Source organism: Dendronephthya gigantea, unplaced genomic scaffold, assembly GCF_004324835.1.
Source record: "Dendronephthya gigantea isolate DGI-Jeju-01 unplaced genomic scaffold, DenGig_1.0 000061F, whole genome shotgun sequence".
Lineage (NCBI taxonomy): Eukaryota > Metazoa > Cnidaria > Anthozoa > Malacalcyonacea > Nephtheidae > Dendronephthya > Dendronephthya gigantea.
In genome coordinates, this window is record NW_021163071.1 from 607,304 (window position 1) to 633,886 (window position 26,583).

At 38.8% G+C, this 26,583-nt stretch overlaps 2 protein-coding genes across 4 annotated transcripts; one reads left to right on the forward strand and one right to left on the reverse strand.

The window, feature by feature from the left end:
• Positions 1–127: 127 nt before the first annotated feature.
• LOC114530283 lies at positions 128–4,422 on the reverse strand. 3 transcript variants are annotated; one of them, XM_028551889.1, is made up of 5 exons: positions 3,961–4,422; positions 1,969–3,345; positions 968–1,278; positions 694–762; positions 128–400 (listed from the first exon to the last, which is right to left on the reverse strand). In XM_028551889.1, exons 1-5 carry the CDS (start codon positions 4,339–4,341, stop codon positions 310–312), a joined length of 2,229 nt encoding a protein of 742 aa, XP_028407690.1. In that variant the 5' UTR covers positions 4,342–4,422; the 3' UTR covers positions 128–309. The 3 variants fall into 3 exon arrangements, 2 of the variants coding, with proteins under 2 accessions (XP_028407690.1, XP_028407691.1); XR_003687751.1 differs by having other exon boundaries at positions 309–400; positions 535–762; XM_028551890.1 differs by lacking the exons at positions 128–400; positions 694–762 and having other exon boundaries at positions 1,141–1,273.
• Positions 4,423–5,715: 1,293 nt separating this feature from the next.
• Positions 5,716–25,467, forward strand: LOC114530252 (collagen alpha-1(I) chain-like). The gene is made up of 69 exons (XM_028551845.1): positions 5,716–5,821; positions 5,896–5,973; positions 8,715–9,208; positions 9,702–9,911; positions 10,516–10,557; positions 10,637–10,699; positions 11,234–11,305; positions 11,382–11,531; positions 11,817–11,870; positions 11,944–11,997; positions 12,212–12,265; positions 12,473–12,526; positions 12,868–12,921; positions 12,995–13,039; positions 13,228–13,281; positions 13,410–13,454; positions 13,546–13,599; positions 13,803–13,847; positions 13,923–13,976; positions 14,082–14,126; positions 14,206–14,259; positions 14,345–14,389; positions 14,723–14,776; positions 14,864–14,917; positions 15,003–15,056; positions 15,333–15,386; positions 15,532–15,585; positions 15,699–15,743; positions 15,834–15,887; positions 16,052–16,096; positions 16,167–16,220; positions 16,318–16,371; positions 16,563–16,616; positions 16,688–16,741; positions 16,813–16,866; positions 17,031–17,075; positions 17,155–17,253; positions 17,360–17,413; positions 17,735–17,788; positions 17,985–18,038; positions 18,368–18,475; positions 18,576–18,629; positions 18,786–18,893; positions 18,979–19,032; positions 19,174–19,227; positions 19,320–19,373; positions 19,512–19,565; positions 19,733–19,786; positions 19,906–19,959; positions 20,266–20,319; positions 20,482–20,535; positions 20,615–20,668; positions 20,803–20,856; positions 21,006–21,059; positions 21,168–21,221; positions 21,300–21,353; positions 21,431–21,484; positions 21,675–21,782; positions 22,087–22,140; positions 22,402–22,419; positions 22,653–22,670; positions 22,771–22,788; positions 23,000–23,017; positions 23,142–23,174; positions 23,294–23,534; positions 23,712–23,824; positions 24,272–24,343; positions 24,653–24,874; positions 25,113–25,467. Exons 2-69 carry the CDS (start codon positions 5,904–5,906, stop codon positions 25,248–25,250), a joined length of 4,881 nt encoding a protein of 1,626 aa, XP_028407646.1. The 5' UTR covers positions 5,716–5,821; positions 5,896–5,903; the 3' UTR covers positions 25,251–25,467.
• Positions 25,468–26,583: the final 1,116 nt, after the last annotated feature.

Below are 26,583 nucleotides of genomic sequence, written 5' to 3' on the forward strand. Positions count from 1 at the left end.
TGATCATTAATTATGATGTAAATTTATTTCGATAGTTGGAAACATAGAAATAGATGTCTTTTTTATGGTTTAAAACCAGTTGGAACAACAATACTCAATAGAAATAAAAATCAAATAATCGTCCAGGTTTAGGTAAGCTAAGAATGGTCCATCCTATCCCGCTACCCGTGAAAACGTATTAGCAAAATAATTTAACAATATCAACATATTAAACAACGCTATCATAAAATATATATATATCATAGTAAATTTGCACCAAAAAGTCAACATATTAAATATAAACGTATTACGTCACGATGAATATTTGCCTTAATCTGTATTCACTGTGGACCAAGACCTCACAGGCTTGTATTGTCTTTTAATATCCTCAACAGCTCGCTCGTGATTCGTAACCATACACCTAAAAAAATGAATGCCAATAAAAGTAGCATTGGCAGACAGAACACTGAACACAGCCAAACCAGGCGCGCTATACACACAGGGCCGTAGCTAAATGGAGGGTCAGTGTGTATTCATATATTCATGTTTATTTACCGTAGGAACAATAGCGTACAAAAGACGTCGGGCATAGGACGAATATATGAATATACAACCCCCCCCCTCAATTAAACTTCCAGCTACGGCCCTATACACATCTAAACTAAAGGGCAATACATCGCGTCAATGTCAAGGTTGTCTCAATGTCATACTTACTGAAGAGAGTTGACCTCTTTGATTAAAAATTCAATAGTACTTTCCCCATCAGGTAATTCTGTATCCACACTTAAAGTCAGGAAAAGATAAAATTAAAACAGAGTTGTCCATGATTTAAACATAACCGAGTATCAATTAAGTCAATTAACGTCGAGTTTGTGAGTTTCATGAAAAAATTAGATTGAGACGCCAATTGAATCTTCCAATGATATAAGCCTGGAACCCGAAAGAGTTTTGTGCTTCACCCTGAAGTTCTTTTAAACGTTAGATTTACCTGATAGAATTTGGTTGACTCAAAATCATATCATCAAAAAATTCGACATCATCTTTTGGTAATAGTTTTTCCAGCGCCTCGAACTCTTCGGTAAAGGATTCATCATCAAGAATATTGCTGAATGTTGCAAAATCCTCCTCCTCAGCTGAGGATACTTGCTTGCTCTCGTTTTGGGTAACGCCAGTCCTCCGGTGTTCGACCAAGTTCACAGTAGGCGTAGCAACAACCATCTTACCCGAATTCGTGCCTTTCATGGATGTATCAGTATCGCCCGTGGCACCAGTGACAGTGTCCTTGTCGTTTTCCCTGTTCTTAACAAATAAACAAAAAAAATGGACATAAAGTATTGATTTGGGCACGACATAGTCCAACTATAAAACTGAACAAGTGACTGCGCCGGACCGAACAGTTGCAATTGAGTATAACAAATTTTTCAGCCCTGAAAAGCCCAGGGGCCGGTTGTTCGAAAGGCGTTTATCATAAACGGCGGATAAGTTAAAAATGTAAAAAAACAAAGCTGAAAAGTGTCAATGTAAATACTGATTTCAATGTAAATAATTTCGATGAAATATTTTGATGTAAATTGTTTAATGAAAGTACATATGTATGCATAAAATGTAGATTCAGTCATTCACAAGATGTTGGAGAGTGTGACTGGCTTGTTCACCCGGCTAAACGTCTTTCGAACAACTGGCCCCAGCATAATACGTCCAAGAACACAATTTTTGATTTGACGTAGGAAAAAAGGAGGACGTATTGATTATTTGATCGCAAAAAGGAAACTTTAAGATGGTTCAAAATGTAATTCTGTACATAGTAACAATTGGAAATATAAGAAAAAACACGCTCCGAAAAACAACAACACCTTATTTACAGCTTATAAACCTTTCGGAGCATATGTTTTTTTTTTATTTCATTGAATTGTCTACTGATTTTTGGGGGGGGGGGGCTTTTTTCGTAACAATTTGAACTGCCCGAAAATTAAATGGCTAAATAACTACCTTCACAACAACTCTTTCTTTACATTGTGGTAAAGTTCTAGCTATTTTATCAGGACATTTTCCATCGAGAGGTGATGTTTTCTCAAAAAGAACTTCTTGATCATTATTGGCTTCACGACGAACATGTTTAAAGTCTTTCGACTCCACTCTACCACCAACATCAACCTCGACTTCGCATTCTTTCAAAACACATGAAGAGAGTTGTTTATGTGCATCTTCCATCATATCACCTGAGGTTGCTTTCTGTGAGTTCATATTCCCGTTTGCACGAGCTGGTAATTTTTCGTTCATGGCTGCAATTTCTATCTTTTCATTCTTGATATTGTCATTTTTTTCGTCAAAAGATATAACTTCAACATGTTTCTCAGAGGTTGTGTTCGATGAATTATCACCAGTGTCCATGTCATTAGTCTTACTTTCAACACGTTTGTCTTGAGAACTCCCAGATTCATGAATACCAGCTTGCTCAGTGCAGATCATCTCAGTATGAACCACTGAATTACCCAAAGTCTTATCACCATGTTGGGCCAATGAACATGCATTGTCACTTTCATTGCTTTGAAACGAAGGCTCATTCGTTTTTTTGTGACTTATTATTGACAACATCTCTGAAAGTGTATTCCCAATAAGCTCTTGGGATAATGATGCAGCAGTGTCTTGTAACTTTAGTTCAGGACAACCAGATTTATGCACCGGTTTATTCAATATACCCTGGGTTGCAAATGTTACAACATTTTTGCACTCAGTTTCCTTCCTAGCTGATACACCTTTTGGGCTAAGCATATTTTCTGTGGTTCTATGCTCAACTAATTTCATCTCCTTAACTTTGCTTGGGCTGCAAATTGTCATGTCCATTCTCTCTTCCTGATATTGGGGTGGAATCACATTCATTACATTATTTATATCTGAATAACCTACAATGTTCTTGACAGTTGTCCCATTTCTTGCCAAAGAACCCTTTGTTTTCCCACTTTTATTCGCATTTGGAGTAATCTTACTCTGGTCAGTCTCCTCTTCAACTGTTAACACATCAATTATATATTCCTCTTTAGCACATGTGTCAGCCAAAGTATGCAAACTTGCCTCAAAATTGTATGCATTGGGGTCTAACTTGTTTGTCTTCTGCAAGCTAGCCACATTGTTCATGCATGTCTCATCAAGGTTTGAGCTTCTGTTGAAAGTGCATGTCTCACCTTCTTTTAAACCACCATTACCACTGTTGCTGATTGTATTTTCAAGCATACCCATTTCTTCACAGACTCTTCCACTTCTTAGGAGAAGACCACTGAAATGCTGTGTAAGCTCTGATACTTGTGGAGCTTGTTGGATGACTCTCTTGTTACCATCTTTATTATTTTTGTAACATTTCAAATATTCCTATATAATTTAAATCATAAGTAAACACCACTAATTATGGCATAGCGCTTGAACTGAAAGGAGATGAAGATGCTCAGCTCTTCTGGGAAATGAACATGTCTGACCAGGGCAGTACTCAGTCTCCAACAGGTAGAAACATCCCAAACCAACATTTTCCTAACAGAAAATGAAACTGCTGAATACTTTACTGATAAGAACACCAAACTTTGTATCAAAGCATTTTATTTCATTTGAATAAAATTGACTTCTGCAAATATTTCTAGATTAGAATAAACTTGGTCACCAACACCTCCCCCCTCCCCCCCAAATGCACCACCACCAACCACAATGGTGCAGTATTTGAAACGAGGAAAATTGGGGGGTACTGTAAGCATGACATTCAGTGGTGCAGCTAGCATCGATAAATGGCTCATATTCATTCATAAATGAATATTCATGTTAACCGACTGGATGGAGAACCAATTTTAAAAGAAATTGATCATGGAGAACATGAAATAAAAATTTACAAATAATACATGATAATCTCCTAGTCCTATCTTGAGTCCTATACTTTCAGTAAATATGCAGTAAAAAATAATGGACAATATGGAGTAAAAAATAATGGACAATCCATACTGTTTTTTCTTCATTTGATTTCAAAACCATTGCTGATCCCTTTTCTTTTTCTGGCTTTCCGCAGATATTTTGTCCTCCACATTTTATAGCTTCTTGCCTACATGACTTGCTTTCATTCTTTTCCTGATTAATTCTTTTCAGTCTTAATCGACTGCTGAATCTTTTTGATGCTGTGAAAGGCGGGACATATTTCTTAGACCGGTTTTTGCCGGGTGACTCATTTGAATCAAGTTTTGGTTTCTTTATACACGACAGGCTGCCGTCTGCATCTGGACTCTCTTGTGCGAGCTCTTGTGGCTCCGAAATTTTCGCTACTTTTTCATTTCTATTTGGATTTATTTCAGGTGTAGTAGGTAATTCCACTTTTGTACGTTTTAACATAATTCTATTTTTTTTTCTTCACAAGGAAGCTCGGAAAAGAGAAAACAATACCGCGAGAATAGTTAGTTTTATCCAATCAGATTGCTTATTTTCTGAAATTGACCAATCAAGTTAGAGGAACACGCGTGTTATATAAAATGTATTTCTTCTCCATTCAAGCATATGCATTAATTGCTATGCACATGATTCAAGTAATTAAACTATGCTAACTATATGGCTATTGAGCCTAATAGTAGAGTGGGAATTCGTAAAAAAATACCTCTCTGGTCTCTCCTTTACGAATTCTCATTACTATGATATTGCAGACACTTTATTTGTCCACAAGTCCACAAGGAATATTTTCATTGATTTCCTCAAGAAACAGCTGACACCTTGGGCGGGGCGAGGGTTGGTTTTCTCTCATACAATACGAAAACATAGTTTAATAGTTTGGTGAAGTTGCACTAAACTAGACATTTTAGAAAAACGCAACATTGTAATACTATCTTATTTAAAAAAGGGCGTTGTCACAGCTTGAAGCATATTCTTCCCCAAATTCTTCCCTTCCATTGAATCTAGCGCCATATTCCTAACCATCATCACACACACTCACACTACAGTTTAAAATCAAAGGGTTCTGAATGAAAATTCTTGGGGGGAGGGACTGTTCTCCCCCCGCCCCCCCCCCCTTTCCAATGGGCTTGAATTCACGTATCTATTCACGTAATTGATCTATTTTGTGGTGTATCCACAAGCTAACGTAGCAACGCTTATATTGCCATCGGTATGCAAACCAAATATAAACCGAATATAATAGGTCACAAAGTGTAACACTCGGTCACACAACTCAGGCCAGACTGGTTTGTCTGTAAGGTTGCAAGTACAAACACAGCGTCTTCTGTTCCTTACGGTTTACATGGACGGCAGCACAGCTGTAAGCGATTATAATCAGTGAATTTAATGACAGGAACAAATGAAATAGGCATCTAAAATCTTAATTTTCCAACAAATTTTTCAACAGTTTTTTACTGAGCGACATTACATCTATTATATAAAACAGTAAAAACTTCTTTCACCAGCAATAGTTTCCGATTTTAAATATGGAACTTCTTGTGTCGATCAAATCAATTTATAAACACACGCATAGGTTAAAATTTATATTGTTGTAAAGATATGGGATTATATAAACCAAACCAATTATCACACAAGTGGTTCGTAAAGAGCTTACTTGTGCAATTTCGATAAAGTGATTTGTTAATAATCTCATACCAATAAATGGCTGTTTGTATGCGCGCGCCTTTGGTCAGACAAAAGGGTCTTGTCGTGCCGTCAGTGTAAACCCCATCTGCAGTTTAAAACTAGAATATCGTGTTACAAATATTTTGGAGTCTTGAATGCTACAGTGAATTGGACCAGCGGAAAGAAGGATCACAGCACAGCGTTCTTTGATAGTGAGTCTTGCGCTTTGTATGTGCTAGAGCCGAAGCAACAGAACGCACGGGTAAATATGTCTTCATTCCAGACGTAAAGCTTCTCTTTTTTGACAAATATACTAACGCAAACGTCTCGTTTTAGGTGTCAAAATGTTGCTTCATGTGCTGGTCTTATCAGCGTGCCTTATCGGCGGTACATTCAGTCGGAATTTACCAGAGGGTAGGCAAACACACATATTTATATAATATAGATTATGAACTTCAAAATTGACGCATATTATTCTAATATGTTTGAATTCTGACGTTCGTCGTATTAGTATTTGCGTGTTGTTATAGGCGTTCATTTGCGCGATATTTGAGGTTGTTCTAGCAAAGGTTCACACAATGGGTCTGTTGTTCTTTACTCTATGTATTCAGTTATGTATAGCATAAGGCGTATGCGCGTTTATTGCACATCTGCGTACTTCTCGCGCAACAATTTTAGGCGCGTTTTGCCCGATATTTTTGAAGAACATTAAAGAGCAAAATTTGTAGGCTTGCTTAAAATAAGCAAATCTAGGTCTTTAGAAAACCGTGTTCGTGTATATAGGTAATACTAGAGCGCATTGTCTTTCAACATCAATGTACAATGTATTTATTTAGTGTTAACAACAAAAGTGTAGCTCAAAATGTTCAGCTTGTATGTTTTATATGTGAAAATTTTGATATCTATAGAGTAAATGGTATTTCGTGTATGCGTGATGCCTATTGATGAATCACATACCAGAGAATTACTTATTCACAAACTGTGAGAGGTCGATTTAATCTAATTCTTTTAGCTATTACCATGAATCATTTAAATCTTAGAGGCAAAATATAGGGTGTCATTTCGCGTTTCAGTTTTTTTTTCGCGAAATATATGAACAAATGTATATAAATCAAACAATGTGAATTCACTGCCCCGAATGCCCGCCCATAAAGTGTACAAGTCTATACAAATGGTTTATATAAATATGGTTTGCACTATCAAAATATACGAATTCTTTTACGAAAACATTGGAACATAAATATAGTCATTATAAATGCAGCCTGATTGTTAGTTTTGTATAAAGTGTGTAAATAAAAAACATTGATATAATTACACGTTTACTTCAAAATAGAAAGACGCTCTTTTTCATTCGATGTGTAATATGTTTTTGAAACGTAGTACGAAGTTTTCTCACTGCATTACAGCTTGAAGGTTTTGCGGGATTTTATGAAATGTTTGGAGAAAACATATTTAGGGTGGCTAACTCAGGCTTTGGTTGCAGGTAAATTTGAACCATAACATGCAGCTTGGAACTAAATGAATTTTACCAATTTAGTTTATACATATTTGATTTCACTGATTTGTCTGCCCAATTTTGGCTTTTCCTATATGTTAATATATGGCAGATGATTATAATTTTTGCACAAATTCGGCGAATTGATACTAAAAAGGATTTTGAAAAAGTCATTGCAAAAGGCTCTTATTCCTGGTTATCAAAAAACCAAACAATTAGTGGGAAATGGACTTTAGTAAGGGAATGGAAATCTATTTGAAAACATATACTTGAGAATTATAGCGCCAGACCAGTCTACGGACAAGGGGTTACACGATTTTTTTTTAAAGAAGATCAGATTACCTATTATATTTATAGTAACTAAAATATCAACACTCATGTGCTATATAGGTTTGGCTACTCAATCATTGTCTATTCGTGATGGTGAATGTTAGGAAAAAATTCGCTCGCGCGACCGTATATATCTAGGTACAGGGTGTATTCTAAAACAATTAGACAACTTGCCTTCGTTGTCTATGAGCGGGTAGTCAACTCAGGCTTCGCCTTCGTTGACTATTCGCTCATAGACAACTCGGACTCGTTGTCTAATTGTTTAATAGATGAAATGTAACAATGTATTGCTACATCCGGCTGATCAATTGGCTTTTTACAACATTTGCAGCGAGTACCTAGAGGAGCCTTGAGGTGTACCATTTCTTTTGATCGAAACACAAGTCAAATGGCAATATAAATACTTAGTTTCTCCAGGAATGGTGGAGCAATTTTTGGATTAAATGGGCCGAACAAGGTGCTCCCTTGTTTGAGGGGGTCACCCAGGAACCTGAATAGGAAAATTTTGGAAGCTTTAGTCTGTCAGTAGAACCCCCCTGCTCTATACGGTTTCTATTCTGGTTTAAAGGAACTTTTTGAAATAAGTTTTTGAAATATTCTATTTGAAAATATAGTGACATCACAAAATGAATTACCCTTGCATGCGAAAGGATTGGTTGTCGACCAAAGCTTTTGATTGGTTTTTAAAGCTTTTCAGTTATAGTAAATATAAAGATAGTTTATGGAGCAATAATCATTAGTTGTATCGAAAAAAATAGTGCGTGATCACGGTTGTCATAACGCATGCATATCTAAGTAAGCCCGGTCTGGCTATAACATTTTTCCTTTCGAGAAACTATTTGTAGAAGAAAGCAAGATATGGAAATATTTTAATAATAATTCTTTCAAATGAGAAAATATGAAAGTATATTTCCTTCATATGTTTCCTCAAACTTTGTCATTGCATCTTCAACTAAAATTTGACGAAATATTGTACATAATATAGTCTGGCTGTTCTGTGGAATATTGTGACGTTCCATGACATTATTGAACACTAGAATGCTTTGCAACATACTGGCGTTATTAAATGAAACAGTAAAGTAATAATTCGTCAATATGTTAATTGCTATCCGCTCAAAGTGTTCCAAAATGAGCCAAACCAAACCAGAATTGATAAAACGTAGGAAGTGGTTTTAGACTAAAGTTCTCGCTGCGAAAGCAAATTCGCCTAATGAAGAACAACGAGCTTTAGGCATAGTAAGCACGCTCCATGCATGGACATACTCTTGGGCTTCCCGCAAAAACGCTTTGAAGTTTTCCAGGCCGATAATTGTCTTACAAATTTTTCTAGGTTCAGCCGACTTAGTAGAGAAACTAGGACTTCGTGATCAAACCAAAGGTGTGAAAAAAGTGAGCAAATTCTGCCACGATGCCGCGTACGAGATTGACGAGAATGCAAAACTTATGATGGACACAAATCGACTGTTCCCTAAGGGTTTAAACTTAGCCAGTTTCGCCATCGTGATGACAGTGAAAATGAAAACAGGCACAAAGGGTCATATTTTCACCATGTACTCGGAAGATAGTACGCCCGTACTTGCCATTCAAGCTAACCCGCTTAAGATTGAGCACAAGAATGGTGTTATTGACTTGAACGTTGAGGAATACATCAAGGATGAAATGTGGCATACCATAGCCATTGCTGTCGATGAAACCTCGATTGAAATTTTGGTAGATTGTGAGAGTGTCAACTACCTCAGGGGACCACGCAAGGAATTAGTTAATGAGGTTATCAGTGGTGGTCAGACATTGCTGGGACAACGTTTCACCGGAGATAGCTTTCTGGTAAGTTGACGTTTGGTCCTTCTAGATCTTTTGCATTATATTGTTTTTGCCAAGATAGGTATAGTGAATAATAGCTCTAGTCTTTTGCGATAAGTTGAAAAGAAACTTTAAACTAGAGCTACAAAACCATCGAGCTTCCTGGTAAGTTGACGTTTGGTCCTTCTAGATCTTTTGCATTATATTGTTTTTGGCAAGATTGGTAGTGAATAATTGCTCTAGTCTTTTGCAATAAATTGAAAAGAAACTTTAAACTAGAGCTACAAAACCATTGAGATATATATTCGTATTATAGAGTTGATGTATATAGATAATATTATGAACTACCTAAATGTAGTCAATCAATATAGAAAAAAAAACATTGAATCATTTTCTGAATCAACAATTGACGCATGCATGAACGCCACATTCGACCAGTGAATGAAATATCAAATATGCCTGGGTTTTCTGTACAATAAAGCATGCCCACTATTTTTTTCTAAAAATATTCTTTTAGGGCTCCGTTGAGGAGGTGACAATCATTCCAGGACAGCCTGGCAAAGCTGTGGGATACTGCAACGACGTCCAGGCTTGCAAAAACAAAGTAACAATGAAAGATCGTGCACCAGAGCCCGTCGAGGTTACACCTCAAGTTGCAACTGATGATGTCCAAGCAGTTACCGTTATCCCAGATGAATATGTTGTATTCGATGGAAATACGTATTATGTAAGTTCGCTTGTTCGTCTGTTGTGACGAGGATCGTGGATATGTTGTTGTCGCCTTTTCAGTCTTCAACGTTGTCGTAAACATTTATCATACAGGTGTTTGTCAACCCCATGCAGAGCTTCCACAACTTATTTGCACAGGATCGTCCTCATATGGGGAATAGCAATGACAAACGAGAGACAAAGGATTTTTAAAAATGCATAAGTTATCCTTTTACACAAACCCTCCCTCCTTTCTTATTGTGATTTTGAAGGAAATTTTTTTGCGGGCATTGCGGTGTATTTTGCGGGCTTAAATGATAAATTTACCGCGCTGAGATATATTTTAGCCCACTGATCTAAGCCATGACTAAAGTGTTTACCAATTACCCATGTGTTGTCTTTTCGTTGTCCTTGTGTTTGTTTACATATCAACAGTTTGATTAGCACTATATATTACTGTCCAGAAATAACCTAACACTGCGTTGCGGTCGACCGATAGAAACCGCAGACGACCGCAAGGGAAAAAGTACGATCACGGTTGCTGTTCGCTTCCAAACGGAATGCTATGAATTTTCTGAAACCCTTGATTTTTATTAATTCCGTGTTTCAATGCAATATTTCAGATCAGAGGTGATAAAGGTTCTCCGGGATCCCCGGGAGCACGTGTAAGTAAAATGAGACTGTGAAATCGTTTTTAAGCTCCTTGAAATGACGATCATAACTTGATATTGTGTCTTTCTTCAGGGTGCGCCAGGAAAATCTGGAGCAGGGGGAACACAAGGCCCACCTGGACCTCCTGGTTCACCGGTAATAATGCAAAAAATTTATTCTATACAATAAAATTGAAGGTAGTTCTTGGCCTGTTTGAACACCATGTTGGGTAATGTTAGCTGTTATATTGTTGTGCCGGATTCGTTTTTATTCTATGTAAAAAACAGACCCAAAACTGTGTAGGATGCAATGTTTTCTAAGGACTGAACACCACTGTTGTATTCAGTGATAGAAGCCGGCAGATAAAGGTTTGAAAACGTTATGTAATCTGGGAAAATTTTCCTGATAAATTTTCTTTCTATCGTCTGACGTTGCCCTATACCGGCTAAATTAAGCTATTTTGAACTTTTTGAGAATGTAGAACTTCTTACCTATATATATATGCATAGCGTCAATCTTGATTGACCTGTGGCAAGAATAAAACTAGCATTCTTGTGATGTCTCACTTTCGCAAATTTGGTTGAGCGCACACAAACTGGTGTGATGTCTGATCGCTTTTTTATTCTATCATGGTAACGCATCAAAGCGTCCTCTCTTCATCTTGTTTTATATACGTTTGTTTGTTTACAGGGTAACCCAGGTCGAGATGGCCCTGCAGGTGAACCTGGCCCACCAGGTGCCCCAGGCCCAAGCATTGACATTGTAAGTAAACCTCTCAATGAAGAAATGTTTCACATGTACAAAGCACCCTAGACTTATCTTAACATCATTTTCACAGGACATGGGTAGACTAGCTGGTGCATGGCGTGGATCTGGCGGCGATGGAAAAGGACCATCACCATCATCAATCAGGGATATTTTCAGTAACCTACCATCTGGTCCAGGCCCAAGAGGGCCCCCCGGTAGACCTGGTAAACCTGGTTCTCAGGTAAGGGAACTATGAGGTGATTTTTTTATCACCACCAGTTCTTTATCCAGACACTTATTGGAAAACCTAACGTTGCATTTCGCTACTATATAGAGATCAGCTAAGAAAACCTCACAACTGATCTTTATAATATAGCTTTTTTCCAATGTAACGTCTAGGTATCAGGATACATCACCACCATTAGCGTCTTAACAATATAAATATTACCATCATCCTGTCACGACTGCCATCATTCTTCTGCTAACCTCTTTCATCATTTCAATAACTCTCTCTTATTTCTCTTAGGGTTATTCAGGACCCCCTGGCCCACCTGGCCCACCAGGTGCAAATGGAGAAATGGTAAAAATGAAACGTCAATTTTGAAATGAACAATAATATATATTTAACCAGTCAATATTATCTTTTATTTTAGGGACCACCAGGAACAAACGGACCCCGAGGTCCATCTGGCAGACCTGGTCCCCCTGTAAGTTCTCGCAATTTTTATGTAATTCAAATTGTTAGATGATAGAGAGAAAATTCTTTTCACCCTAAACGAGTCGTAGGGTGAGTTAAGACGCATTTTCAGCTATTAGTTTAATGTTTGGGATCATGCTGCAGATTTGAAGCCTTGCTTGGCTTACAGAAAGCCAAGAACATTCATTACTTTTGTGTAAATTATTTGTGATTTATTATTTTAGGGAAAGCGCGGTAATGATGGCCCTCCTGGACCCCAAGGTCCCCCTGGAGCAAAGGTACGTGACATCCTAATGTAAATCTTAATCTTCGGTCCAACCCAAGTTCCAGCCATTTAATCCTAATCATATTCCTACATTTGCAGTCTTTGACAACGTCTTTAAGGGCCAGGAAAATTTCCACCACCAAAAGCATCCAAATTTATTAGGGTGTTATTATATGAACGTGACAATGCTAATTCTCATATCTGTGTCCCTTTTGTACAGGGTGTTCGAGGTTACGATGGAATGCAAGGAATGCCGGGTCCAAAAGGACACAAAGTAAGCTTGAGTCTGTAGGTCAGCCTCTTGCCGTACTTGATACGAAAGAGGAAAGACAAAACGAGAAATGTTGTCGACACAGCCATTTATATGTGTCTCACTAAAGCACACAAGGAATCTTGCATCTCTCCGTCGCTTCGTAACGTAAAAACAGGGCTTGGGCATAGGATGAAGAGGTCATAACGGTTGAGGACCAAGATGTTTTCTGTCCAGCTGCTCTGAAGTATATCATGCAAGAGAACTGCTTACTCCGTCACTATATTCTCCACGGACGATATGCTTGATTTATCAATCCTCGGTAGCTGCAGTCACTCTTCATTTCATTTTTACTTTTTTCTTAGGGTGACATGGGACCACAGGGAGCCTCAGGAGAGAAGGGAGAACAAGGCGAACGGGTAAAATTGTCTACTCATTCAGCGCATTATATTAGCCAAAAGACTAGAAATTAAATACGTGCTTTTAAAACAGGGTGACAACGGAGAACAAGGACCACGGGGAGCGCCGGGAGAACGGGTATGTAAAATCTGTTTTGGGGGAGGCTAGTTGCCACACGAAATTGTGGGATAAATAGAATTGGAATAGAATGATATCATTGTTTGGAAATGCTCCTGAATAATATTTTCGATCGATAGCATTTTTGAATAAGTGCGTAATTTTGCAGAGTCGTTTGTTTAAAATTTTAAAACGATCTCTTTCAACAGGGAAACCCAGGTGAACCTGGAATGCGAGGTCCCCCAGGTCTTCGTGGACAGACTGTAAGTATTATTCATAAATCATAAGTTAATGTGACTGGTATTTAGAGTTCTTTAGAAATAATTTGTTAGGCAGCAATTACCTGGTAATATGGTGGTAGTATTAAAGATGTGGTTATACTTTGCTATAGGGACCAGTCGGAGAGAGAGGAAGCGCAGGACCACGTGGACCACAGGTATGACCATGTTTAGCATTTCTTAACCTATTTATTGATAATCTTAATCTCAGCGCAAACTTTTTCCTAATCCAACCAAATCCTTGTGTAGGGTGATCCTGGTGTGAATGGTAATCCTGGAAGCACTGGTATCCGAGGACCTCCAGTAAGTCTAAGGAACTATTGTAGTTTTATTGTATACGACAAGCATTTCCAGGTTCTTACTAAGGTTTCATTTGTAAACCTCGTTGGAAAGCCTTCCTGGCATGTCATTGAAATTTTTTTTACTCGTACAGGCCATAGCTGTCAATATCTACCCACATTTCCGACTGTAGCTATATAACTCTTGTTCGATGTTTAATTCACTAGGGACCACCGGGACCTCAAGGATCAACCGGGGCATCAGGAGATAAGGTACTGCAAAAGGAGGACTATTAGATGATAATGATGGTAATAATTGTATTGCTAACCTCTCAATCCTTTTTGAAGGGCGAACAAGGCAAACCGGGTATGCCAGGCTTCCCAGGAACGGACGGTTCCCCTGTAAGTGGAAAAAAAGTTTGGAAAATTGATACGAAAACGTAAACAGATTTTCGGAGTGATTTCAGACAAGATCATTTTTATGTTTTCTAATTGCAATATTTGTAGGGTCTTCCCGGAGCTGAAGGTCCAGCCGGTCCAAAAGGAGATACAGTAAGTTACGGTCAAAATATGTGGTTATAGATAGGTGAAAAAATGATCCACGCTATAATTATCAAATTCTTAATTCTAGGGTCCACCTGGTCAAGCAGGTCCTTCTGGCTATCCTGGCCCACGTGGCGTGAAGGTAATGATGATCGGACTTAATAAGTTATCAATCCTTTGGGCATTTTAGCCATTCTATTATTGACGGTGCAATGACTTTCATTTAGGGAGCAACTGGAACCCGAGGATCCCCAGGAACCAAAGGAGAACCGGTAAGAAGGAAGAATTAGGTATAATATATGATATACTCACCACACACAAGTGGTATTATTGCAAATAGCATCATCGATAACAGCGTAGCCACGTGTACGAAATCTGCGACAAAAACAGCGTATGAAAGAATTGAGGAAAAAATATGTTTTATCCATAAGCGTACCTGGTGCTCACTAGAAGAGAACTATTGTCTTTTTATCATGAAGCAAATAATGTTATTGAACATGATATTAACATACATATTGATACATTTTGTGTTCATTAGGGATACTCACATGCGTTTTTATTAGAGAAGTTTACTGGGATATTCACATACATATTATGTTTATTAGGGTGAACCAGGTATTGCTGGAGAGAAAGGCGATCAAGGTGCAAAGGGTGATCAGGTAAAGTACTAGACATGAATAAATGCATTAATAACTCGTGAAATGGGCAATTTAAATAATTAGTCAATGATATTGTTAATTCTGTAGGGAGCAGCAGGAAACCCAGGAATGCCTGGCCCAGATGGTGCTGAAGGAAAGAAGGTTAGCCACCGCTAAACAACCACTCAAGTTATCATCTGAATAACCATTGTTTTCCTATAATATTAAAATAAACAATTTTGTTTAGGGTATTCAAGGTGTTTCTGGACCACCGGGCCCACCAGGTTCTCCTGGATCAAAGGTAAAAGACGATTTACACCAGCATTAATTGTATGCGATTGTAGTAACGAATTAAAACGAGTCTGACGCCTCGTTTTTGCTTATTCGTTGATGAGCAAGTTGCTAATCTAAGTACACCTGTTTATCATCACATTGCACTAGAGTAAGGTTTGGTGAAAACGTGGTATAATTAAAAATTATGATCCTTTGTCTGGATCGTATTCAAGCAGTGCCAAGCCCTCAACCTTCACCGATAAAGTGTGTATTCCTGAAATTCCGTGAATTTTTCATCTCAAAGGGTGATCGTGGTGAAAGGGGATTGCCTGGTTATACCGGACCACCTGGACTAAAGGTAGGTGTGTCGGAAGAATACGCCCTGGAAAAATATTAGGTTGCCATGTCAATTCTAAACAATCTCTTTAATCCGGTGCGGTCTGAGCTTACGATGCATTTTGTTTTCAATACCACTTAAGATCAAAATCCCATCTTATTCCTAGGGTTCAAATGGAGCACGAGGTTATCCCGGAAGACGGGGCGAGAAGGGTTCAAGGGTAAGAATGGAATGGCTTTTAAAAAAATGCTCTAACCTGCTATATACACTAATGGTTAGCCATTACTGGTAAGGTTATCGGACTGGACGTGATATTTAGCCCTCGTTTTCTAGGGAAGCAGTGGTCCAGCTGGACAGCCCGGTGCAAGAGGACGACGAGTATGTACTTCATGTTTTACAGTCAATTCCACGTAGCTATACCATTGTAGAATATTTATGAATAATTTACTATCGTCCTTCATTGATTAGGGTCCCGCAGGAGAACGAGGAGCCCCTGGATCTCCAGGATCATCTGGTGCTAAGGTAGGGATTTGATGGTTTTCTGATCGGAATGGCGCCCTGGAATAGCATGATCCATTCCTGCGGAGGAGCTCGACAACATCCCAACTGCTTGGAAAAATACTGTAACTGTTATTACTTTGTGAAACCATATTTCACTCATCCATTTTGCTTCTTCACCAATGTAGGGATCAGCCGGACAAACAGGAGCACCAGGAGAACGTGGAGCACCTGTGAGTAGCGGTATTTTAGTGTGCTTTGCATCCAAATAATGGCTAACTATGTACATTTTGGTATGTATAGGGAGCACCAGGACCACAAGGTCCACGAGGATTGCCTGGATCAGATGGAAGCCCGGTAGGTCAATCCTAACAAATTTGAGCTTGACGAGTTTAAAAGTTTCATTTAGAACTGACATCACCGATAGACAGTTTCAATTTGTTTATAAATTTAGGGAGCACAAGGAAAAACTGGACCCGCTGGATTGCCTGGACCTCGTGGTGAACCCGTAAGTACTCAGATATAGATGACGTTAGCATTGCTTCCCACTCAATGGATGGCATACAAAGTTTTTAAAAAAAAATTGAAAAAAGGGAAAGTGGAGACATCTTCTTAAGACCCCTCCTTCAGAAAATGAAAAGCCATAGATTCATATATTTTGAATACAGTGATATACAAATTTGTTTTGTATTTCCTCAGGGTAACCCTGGAAAACCTGGTAACCAAGGACCAAGTGGACTTCCTGGTCCAAGGGTAAGAAAATTGTTTGCAGCCTATTACCTCATGTACTACGATATTGACATGACGACTTGTTGGATACATAGGGACCTCAAGGTGAGAAAGGACCACAAGGTGAACCCGGACAACAGGGAAGAAATGTAAGTATACTGTGTCTAAATAATTAGCATAAATCGCGTACGTTGTTTACTCACTGCGTTCTATCTTTTAGGGAGCACCAGGTCAACCAGGTGCGCCAGGAGAGAAGGGAAACGCCGGAGCAAAGGTACACTAGATATTGGACTTTGCAAGTTCAAACTTAAACGTACTTCAGACGCTGTTGTTTACCGTACACAGATAAAATAACCAGCAAGCCTGCATACTGGTATGATTGAACCAGTGATTCAGCATTCGTTCTAGCGGCACTATTTATTATTTCCAATATTGTAGGGTGACCGTGGAGCTACTGGAGAACAAGGACCCGCTGGGAGTGCTGTGAGTATATGAATTTCATCCAATATCACGTACATGCAGTGCATATCGTTGCTAAGTGTATCACTTTTCCTCGTTGTAGGGGTCACCTGGCGCTGTAGGACCCAAGGGTTCTAGAGGATTACCAGGTGCGCCTGGTGAAAAAGGAAATGAAGGACCAGCTGGAGTAACAGGCCCAACAGTATGTAACCATATATCAAGTCTTTCACAAGAAACGTCGTGAATGTCTGAGTGATGGTTGATAACGTGTTAAAGTAATTGTTGATAACATATTTAATTTCTTTTAGGGACCACCAGGAGCCCCCGGGGCTGCAGGACAACCTGGAAGCGCAGGCTCACCTGTAAGTAATCCAATTAAAGCCCCATCTTAATAGAAGATTTAGTAGTTATATAGTTCTAGTGTAATTGTATAAATCCCATGTAGATATCCCTTATATTAATGGTTTATTACGTACACTGAATAGCTATTAAGCTAAAATTTTGTGCTGTTTACAAAAGTTTCAAAGTTGTAAGATTCTACATTATTTAGTGTTTATTATCAAATCCTCTATAGAGTCTGGTATACTTTTCAGAAAAGTTAATTTCTAAACTGGAACTCTAATAACGAAGGTGAAGCCATACACCCACAGACTTGATGATGTACTTCATCTTATATTTTATAGGGACGTCCAGGTCCACAGGGAGCCACCGGTCCAAGTGGCGAGAAAGGAGATACAGTAAGTTTGTGAGATGGTACTGCTTTTTTATTTCACGATGAAAGCACGAAAGTAGTTTTTGAAAAATCATAATATTCAGAGAAAGCTTTGAACCTTGAATGATTCCAGTTCATCAAATACTTAATTAAGTACATGAGATTTGTAACTTTCAACCTAAAAACTATTTACTTACGAGTGATGTTATCACAATTGCCAGGGACCCGAAGGTGAACAAGGTGATCCTGGAGCTGATGGAAAACCAGGCGTACCTGTAAGTAAAGGGAACGGTAATCATTAATGTAAGATACAGACCGTTGAAATAGATGACGGAATATAGCCCACGTAGTTATTATGATAGTAAAAAATAGCGATATCGCGCTTCATCAAAACCTCTTGTTTTATTGTCAATTGGAAAAACATTTTGCGAGACGTATACAATTGTTATGGTTCCTTTTCGTAAATGGCAAGATTGAGAAACTAAGGCGTAGAAATACACCACTGCGTAAAGAAGTCCACAATATGTTATTGTAGAAATCGTATATCAGTCAGGCTAAATAGGCTGATGTTACGGCCAACTCTGAAGTATTTTTTGCCCCTCAGGGTCAAGCTGGACCACAAGGACCCACAGGTCCCCCTGGACAGGAAGGCGAAAAGGGTAACCAAGGCAACTCAGGTGAATCTGGAAAACCAGGCGATCCAGGCGCCCCAGTAAGTATTTCTAAGAAACTTAAAGTCCTTCTTTAGAAAAGAATTTATGTTATTTCCGTTGGAGGTTTGAATTGTACAAAATTGTAATTGCACAATTTAGGGATCACAAGGACCCCCAGGACCTCAAGGATCACAGGGACAAATGGGACCACCCGTAAGTATATTTTACAGACCTTGTTTCAGCAGACTAGTTATAAGAGCAAGGCGATTGATGGAAAAATGTGTCATGCGAAATTATTAAAAAACCAGGTAAAAAGCGAAAAAATGTGGCTTGTGGACGTCGTCTAAGCATGTTGTGTAAATAATCTAGGGACCTCCAGGTGAACGTGGTCAACAGGGACAGACTGGACCAAGAGGAGAGAAAGGTGCTGATGGCCCACGAGGTTTACAAGGACCTACCGGAAATACTGGCATGCCGGTAAGGAAACACTAAGTATTTAGAGTTAAATTTATATTATCGCATCTAACTCGGACATGTTCACCATTTTCTTTCATTTCTTCAGGGGGCACCAGGTCAAGCCGGACCAAAAGGTGATCGTGGCGATCCTGGAAGACAGGCGAGTAAAATCTTTTAAATGTAAATCTAGCCTACTGGAATAAGCTGGTAAATTTACAATGGAATCCAAAGATACATCATAATGTTCGTCATCTTGGCAACTATAGTTCAATATTTCTTTCAACAAATCTTGGTATTTTAGGGTCCACAAGGTGGAATCGGAGCAAGAGGAGAACCAGGAATGGCCGGTGATAAGGTATATTCGTAGATTGTAAGAAAAATCCTGGGTGAATGTAGGAAGTCATATTATGGATCCCCGTTTGCAAATTTCTTATTAAACGTGTTTAGGGTGAACAAGGAGCAACTGGACCCCCGGGACCATCTGGGCGTACTGGACAAAAGGTGATTAATGTATTTTCAGGTCACATTTTCAGGTTACTTTCAAGTAACATTGTTATCTTTCGCGCGGGGACTCAAATAACCTGTGACCTTAAAACAGAATAAAACACAGTTGACAAAGCGTCTTCTTTAATTATATAGGGCGATCGAGGAGAAAAGGGTGATCAAGGACCAGTTGGTCCCCAAGGTTCTCAGGTGAGCGACATCCTGTTTTAAAATCCTGTTCCATTGTCGACATACCTGTATACATAGCCTGATTTACAGGATCTAGAACCTCGCCTGTTGTAAGAAACAAAGACTCGCAACGGAGGTGTCGTACGAACGAAATGATGGATGACTTACTTTGTTGTATTTAATTTCAGGGTCTCCCAGGTAATCCTGGTAGTAAGGGTGAAGCTGGACAAGCTGGTGTGCAGGTAATATTTCCACGAGTAAACTTTCGAAATGATAAAGTCCTCGTTGTCCATATTGTATCGTTAGGTTAATCATTTACAATAATTTCGTTAGTTTTTAACATGTCATTGCCATTTTTCAGGGTGCATCCGGTGGAGTCGGCGCTCCGGGAAGTCCTGGTGCAAAGGGTGAATCTGTAAGGAGCATTTTTATTATTGAAATTATTATTTCAATTGTTTCCCCCCTTCGTATACAATGCACAACGCCTGGCTACACTTTAGACGGGCTGTTAAAGATATTTCTTGTACAAAAGGTTTTCCCATGTGTCGTTCATGTAAAACAGAAAAAAAATTAAGTCCCCTCATATAAAGTGCACACAATTTTACATGAGTACTGAGTACATGAATATTATTTTCCAAAAATTTTAACCGGTTTAAATCCCACCTCATGTGATGTATTTTTGTTGAAATAATATTTATTCATCCTCCTGTAAATTATCTAGGGTCCACCTGGACCTCTTGGACCACCTGGCGGACCTGGCCCAGTAGGACCTAAGGTTTGTACAAGGAAGTCGAAATATCGAATTGCTGGTAGAATCTTCATACGGCAGCCTACAATGCTATGTCAAAGCAAACATGTTGCAAATACATCCTGTCGACAAAATACGAGGATTTACCGCACACATTAGGTTATAAGTAAAATAAATCTAAATTTCTAGGGCGAGCCTGGTAATGATGGAAGCGATGGATCGAAAGGTGAACAAGGGCCTGTGGTAAGTTTCCTGACGTTCTGGGAAGTGGGGATATTTTATGACATCATTCCGTATCTTACCTGATGATTGGTGAATTTAGGGTCCACCTGGGCAACCTGGCGATGATGGTCCACCTGGCCCACAAGGCAACCCTGTAAGTATCCAACTGGTTACTGTCATATGTGATGACTCACTGTTGTTTGCACATGCTATTAAAACGTGTTGTTTAAATACGTGAGTTGAAAACGTTGAAAGTGTTTTACAACGGTTATAAATTGTGTTATATAGGGTAGACCAGGCCCCAAAGGCAGCGCTGGAGAACAAGGCTTGTCAGGAGAGAAGGTATAAATATCTTGTGCAGCAACACACGCAACCGAATCTTTCACAAGCAATTTTATACACTTTTTAGATTTGATACATTTTGTACACTTTAAAGCCTCCAATCCTTCACGTGCGTAGATTTCTGAGTAAATAAATAAACTATGTTCTAGGGTGATCAAGGACGACAAGGACCTGCTGGTGAAAATGGACGCGCTGGACCAGCGGTGGGTAGAATAGGCTTCATCATGTATTTATAAGTTCTCTCTTGTTCCCATTTGTCGAATAGGCGAGGTCATTTATTAAAGCTTATTTTGATCATGTTTCATGTTCAGGGTCCACCAGGTCCACAGGGAGCCCAAGGAGAACGAGGCCAACGGGGACAAACGGTAATGTAAAACATTCCCCCGGATCATCGGTATCCATTGCAAACTATTGCACTCATAAATATATTTTTTTATTCCAAGGGTGCACAAGGTCGTCCTGGAACCGCAGGTCAACCCGGAGCTCGCGGACCTGTGGTAAGTACGGGCGTAACGCCGGATATATTCGTAATTATTGTTTATTTCGAAGATCATAAAATACTTTTAATATTTAGGGTGCTACTGGTGAACCTGGCCCAGCTGGTGCTGCTGGTCGTGATGGTGCAAAGGTAACGTCATAACCCCTCCTGTTAAATTAAGCAGGACTTTACCAATTTCGTCATAGTGTGTTACCGCGAGACAAGGAAAGGATGAGTGGAAGAGATTAGATCTTAGAAAAAAAAAGCAAAAATGGAGAAATATCGTCTGGGCGAAGGAAATATTGTGACTACTAACGAATTTCTTCTACTTTAAAAATAGGGAGATTCAGGTTTCTTCGGACCACCAGGCCCACAGGGACCTGCAGGAGAAAAAGGTGACGAGGGTGAACGAGGATCCCCAGGACCATTTGGACCAAAGGGTGATGTCGTAAGTAGACAAATGAATCATTAATATTATGGAATTGTCACCTCCAATAGGATTTGTGCGCGTGTGTACGATCGCCGTATAGGGCAAGACAAGTCGAGTTGTTTCAATTTGCATGAAACTGGCCAGTTAGTGAAATAACTCTGCATATGAGATTGAAAAGTGACCGAGCCATTGTACAAGAATTTTGTTTTGTTCCCACATGCATAACGTCGATATAAGTGCGATATAACCTTTGTACTTATAAAGACAAATCAGTAAATGCCATATATTACTTCACGGAAGTGTAAAAACATTTTTTTTATAGGGACCAAACGGTAACCGAGGCCCCTCTGGACCTCCAGGTCCACCTGGACCTCCGGTAAGTAAACTGATATTTTTGAGATCCATATTATCGGCAGTCGTCAATTGTGACAGCTCTTTATACCATGAAGTATGAATCAGATGTATACCCGGTATAACTGAAAAGAGTGCAGCTTAAAAATTTTTTTACCAAACTCAGCCAATTCCTTTTGTTACTGCAGAAGTCATTCTGTGGATTAATAAAAACAAATTTGTGGATTTTTACTTGAGTTATTAGCTCTTTATGAATTTTTCTGACACGATTTTTTTGTTGTTTTAGGGTGCTACTGGACCAACTGTAAGTTACTCCTGATTTTTCACTACGTTTTTAGCTGTGGCCGATGTTTCATCGTTATAGCGACTATATCCAAACGATACCTCTTTGCGTTTTTTGTCTTTGCTACCTGTTGGACAAAAACCCTATACCACCTAATTCAATCCACTAAAGGAACCAAGCATCTTTTTCTAATAAATTACATTTATTTAATTAGTTCTTCTCATTTCTAATATATCTTTTCTTTCATTGTTTAGGGACCTAAAGGTGAATCGGTATGTATACTTAAAATATATATCCATGAAAGTTTCACATTTGTCCCATCGCATATATTTGAGATAAAACTAATTTTATTTCTCTCTTTTTAATTTTCAGGGCCCAATGGGACCAGGTGTAAGTGTCAATTACTTTCATGTCTTATTGATATCTTTTAGCTAAGTATGAAAAGCCAGCACATTACAAGGGATAGACTTAGGGATGGAATTATTGCTTGAGTTGAAATACGTATTATCAACGGATTTAACAATGGGAAGCTAAATGACGTCTGTCTTTGTGAATAATGTCCATCAGTATCTTAACTCTTCTTCTTGTTTTTTACCTACAGGGCGATCTAGGACCACCGGTATGTACTTGTTGCACTGTTATAGCGTTGAACACAATAACAGGATCTTGTAAAAGATGATAGATTTACTATATACACCACCATTACAATCCACTAAATTTTCTTTTTCCTCTCTTCATCTCAGGGACCACCAGGACCTCCAGGACCTCCGGGAACAGTAAGTCTTTGATCCCTTAATATCCATTGATTCCTTTTTTAGTTGATCAAGGAAATACCTCTGCACTACAGAAATGAATTTTTTGGAATGGTTTTTGTATATTCATTTTATTTTATTAGGCTGGTTATTCTCCACAAAGCGGTGTAGGCTACCAACCAGAAACAGGCACATACAAAGGCCGTGGAAAGAGAGCTGTCGATGATTCGAACAATGCATTCTTTGCTGGAGCCGAAGAGATGGCCGCGTCTATCGAATCGATCAAGAAAGAAATTGAAGAAATCCGACGACCAAGTGGAACACAAGCCAACCCAGCACGCAGCTGCAAAGATCTCTATCTATGCAATAAGGGCAACAACGATGGTACGATTTTTGCTCTTTAGTATACAATTCCCCAGGTCTTCTTGGAAGAACAGATAAGAACTGTTCAATATGGACATAAGGTTCTTCTATTACTGAAGTGTCGTTGACCCTTAGTTAACTCATTTTTACCTTCTAATGACGGAATCCAAAATTAATTTTCGTTTCCTCGTGTTTCAGGCATGTATTGGATTGATCCTAACCAAGGATGTCCAGATGACGCCATTGAAGTATATTGTAACTTCGAGGCTGAAGGAGAAACCTGCGTGTACCCCGATAAAGACAGTAAAAAGGTGAACAGGCTTGTGTTTTCACATTCACACCACTCTGGCAGCTTTATTGCATATCTTTTTTTCATACTCATCGTCAATATTTACCACAATTTTTCTGCAATATATACCACCTCGCATCATCGTCCAATCTCTTCATTCCATATTATCTCCGGATTCTTCACCATTTCTTCATCATTCATCTCCATGCACACTATCTTGACATCGTCTTCTCTGCAACGTATACCACCACCTATCACCTTCAAATCACTTCATTTCAAATTGTCTCCGACTGACTCTCATTACCCTCATACTTAACGTCATCTCATCTTCTCTGCAATGTGTATTTTCTATTACAGTTAAATCTTTCTTCTTTCATTCCTCGATACTGAAAGACTATTGTTAAAACGAATAATAAAGGGCAATATGAATCGGAACAGTGAACCTATCTAAATGATTATTCGCATACAGGTTGACAAAAAGACGTGGACCAGAGATTCAACAGAAGATGTTTACTTCAGCGAACTTAACGGCGGCAAGGCTGTAAGTATTCACGTGAACAAATTGTGATGGCCTGGCGCACTTTTTTTCTATTAAGAAATTGTCTTTTACATAATCATACCTCGGATACATGTGAAGAAAGTGCATCTTCTCCGGCCATTGTGTTCTCAAGCACTCCAATAAAGCACAGAAGCTTGACACTTGGCACCAAACTACTTATTATCAGTTCAATATGTCCAACTCGTTAGATTTCTGTAACACATCACCACGGTACACAATGGCTATTTCAATGTGGGATAAAGATAAGTCCAACATTTCAAAAGTTAGCTGAAGGCTATGTTGAATTTTTAGATCTCGTACAACGATGTTGGCAAAGTTCAACTTACATTCTTGCGTCTTTTGAGCGAGAGTGGCAAACAGAACTTCACCGTGTCGTGTAAGAACTTCATTGCTTGGTTCGACGAGAGCAATAACAATTATGATAAATCTATGATCTTGCAAGGAGACAACGAACAAGAATTTTCATTTGAATCAAATAAGAGCAAATTAAAGATAATTCGAGATGGCTGTAAGGTATGATTGTTGTCGTTAAAACTTTTGTTGAAGTCGAAACTTTTGTTGTAGGTTTTGCTGAATTGTTGCAAGAAACATGCAACTTGACGTATCAAACTACAACTGTTTTAAGTGTCTGGTTGACGGGGTATTCTGCTAACCCTTGTTTGTCTGGTCTAGTACTTCATGTCTTCGAGAGTTCCCGACTAACTCCATCACTTTGGTTCTGGCTAAACCTTCTTCCTTATCTCTTCAATAGGAAAAAGGCGACGATAAAACAGTATTCGAGATCGAGACGGACAAACTCAACCAGCTACCAATTGTCGACTTCGCGCCAAGGGATTGGACCGAAAACGCGGAGTTTGGCTTCGAGGCTGGTCCGCTATGCTTCAGATAGAAATAAACTGAACAAAACATTTCTTTCCTCAAAACTATGAATACACAATCTAACTCGTGTTTAAAACATGATGGAAGGAAATAAAATAAAATTTTGCAATTTTGTTCGCTTAGATATTTCATCTAGGAGGCTGATGCTAAAGGTGAATGTTTGAAAAGTAATATTTAGGTTTTTGAGTAAAAAAAAATAAGAAAAATATAATTTCATTTATAGCGTAGTGGTAGCTTTGTGCATATTTTGACCAAATTTATATTAATATATATTGAAAAATCTTTACCATTTCGCCAATAGTATATTGTTCTGTAGTTCACGTTCAAAATACATATTTTTATTATTGAAACACTTATCCTGCAACAAATGTCCGCAGCGATATTGCCCGCACGGAGGCCTTTGTGTCAAAAGTACTAAAATAAGACTTAACAAGACGCCGGCTTAGGCGTACACTCGTGCTCTAGGGATTGTGTTTTAGGGATTTAATAGCATTACTTGAGGGACACAATCATGGCGTGTTGTGGGAATAGCTTTTATGGTTACCCTAGGCCTGGGAGAACTTACACGACAAAAATGTATCACACAAGTATAAAATAATACATTTACATTATTATCACAATTCACAAATGCCGATTATAGGTAGCCTATAAACAATCCGCACGGCGTGACATATTAATGTGTCAATGCTTCTATTATATATTGACTGCAGACTGCAGTGTTTTAGTTCCGACGAAAGCTTTCAAAAATCTAGTTGTAATAGTATTGATTCGCATTGTTCGTAATGTCAGTCGACGGTTCAAACATTTAGGTATTAATAAGTGTGATTTATAAGCATTTGTAGGTCTAAAACTGCGAAAACATCGATCATGTATCTTGCTTTCATATAGGAATTTAAAAATATACATCGCACCATGGAATATGCATTAAATGTTGCACCGTAGTAATGTCTTCTGTGCATATATATTTTGCATCCTTCGTATTGTTTGTAAAATGTGGTTTGTATTGTCGGATAATTATATCTCGTAATATACATCGCGCACCGTAGTAATGTCTTCTGTGCAATATATTTTGCCGTATTGTTTGTAAAAGTGGCTTGTATTGTCGAATAATTACATTTCGTCATACATTACTGGGTCAAGTGCGCAATGCATTCTGGGTCATCGAGGTCCAAAACGCGACCGACACACGACGAAACCTAGACTCGTGCCCTCCTAGAGCACGAGTAATAAGTAGCGGGCAGACGGGCGGTAGTTGGGCAGGCGCGGGTTGAGAAGTGGAATTCGGGAAGATAAGCAGAGACAAAGTTGAAGAAATGACGTGAAGAACGTATTTTTCTGAAAAA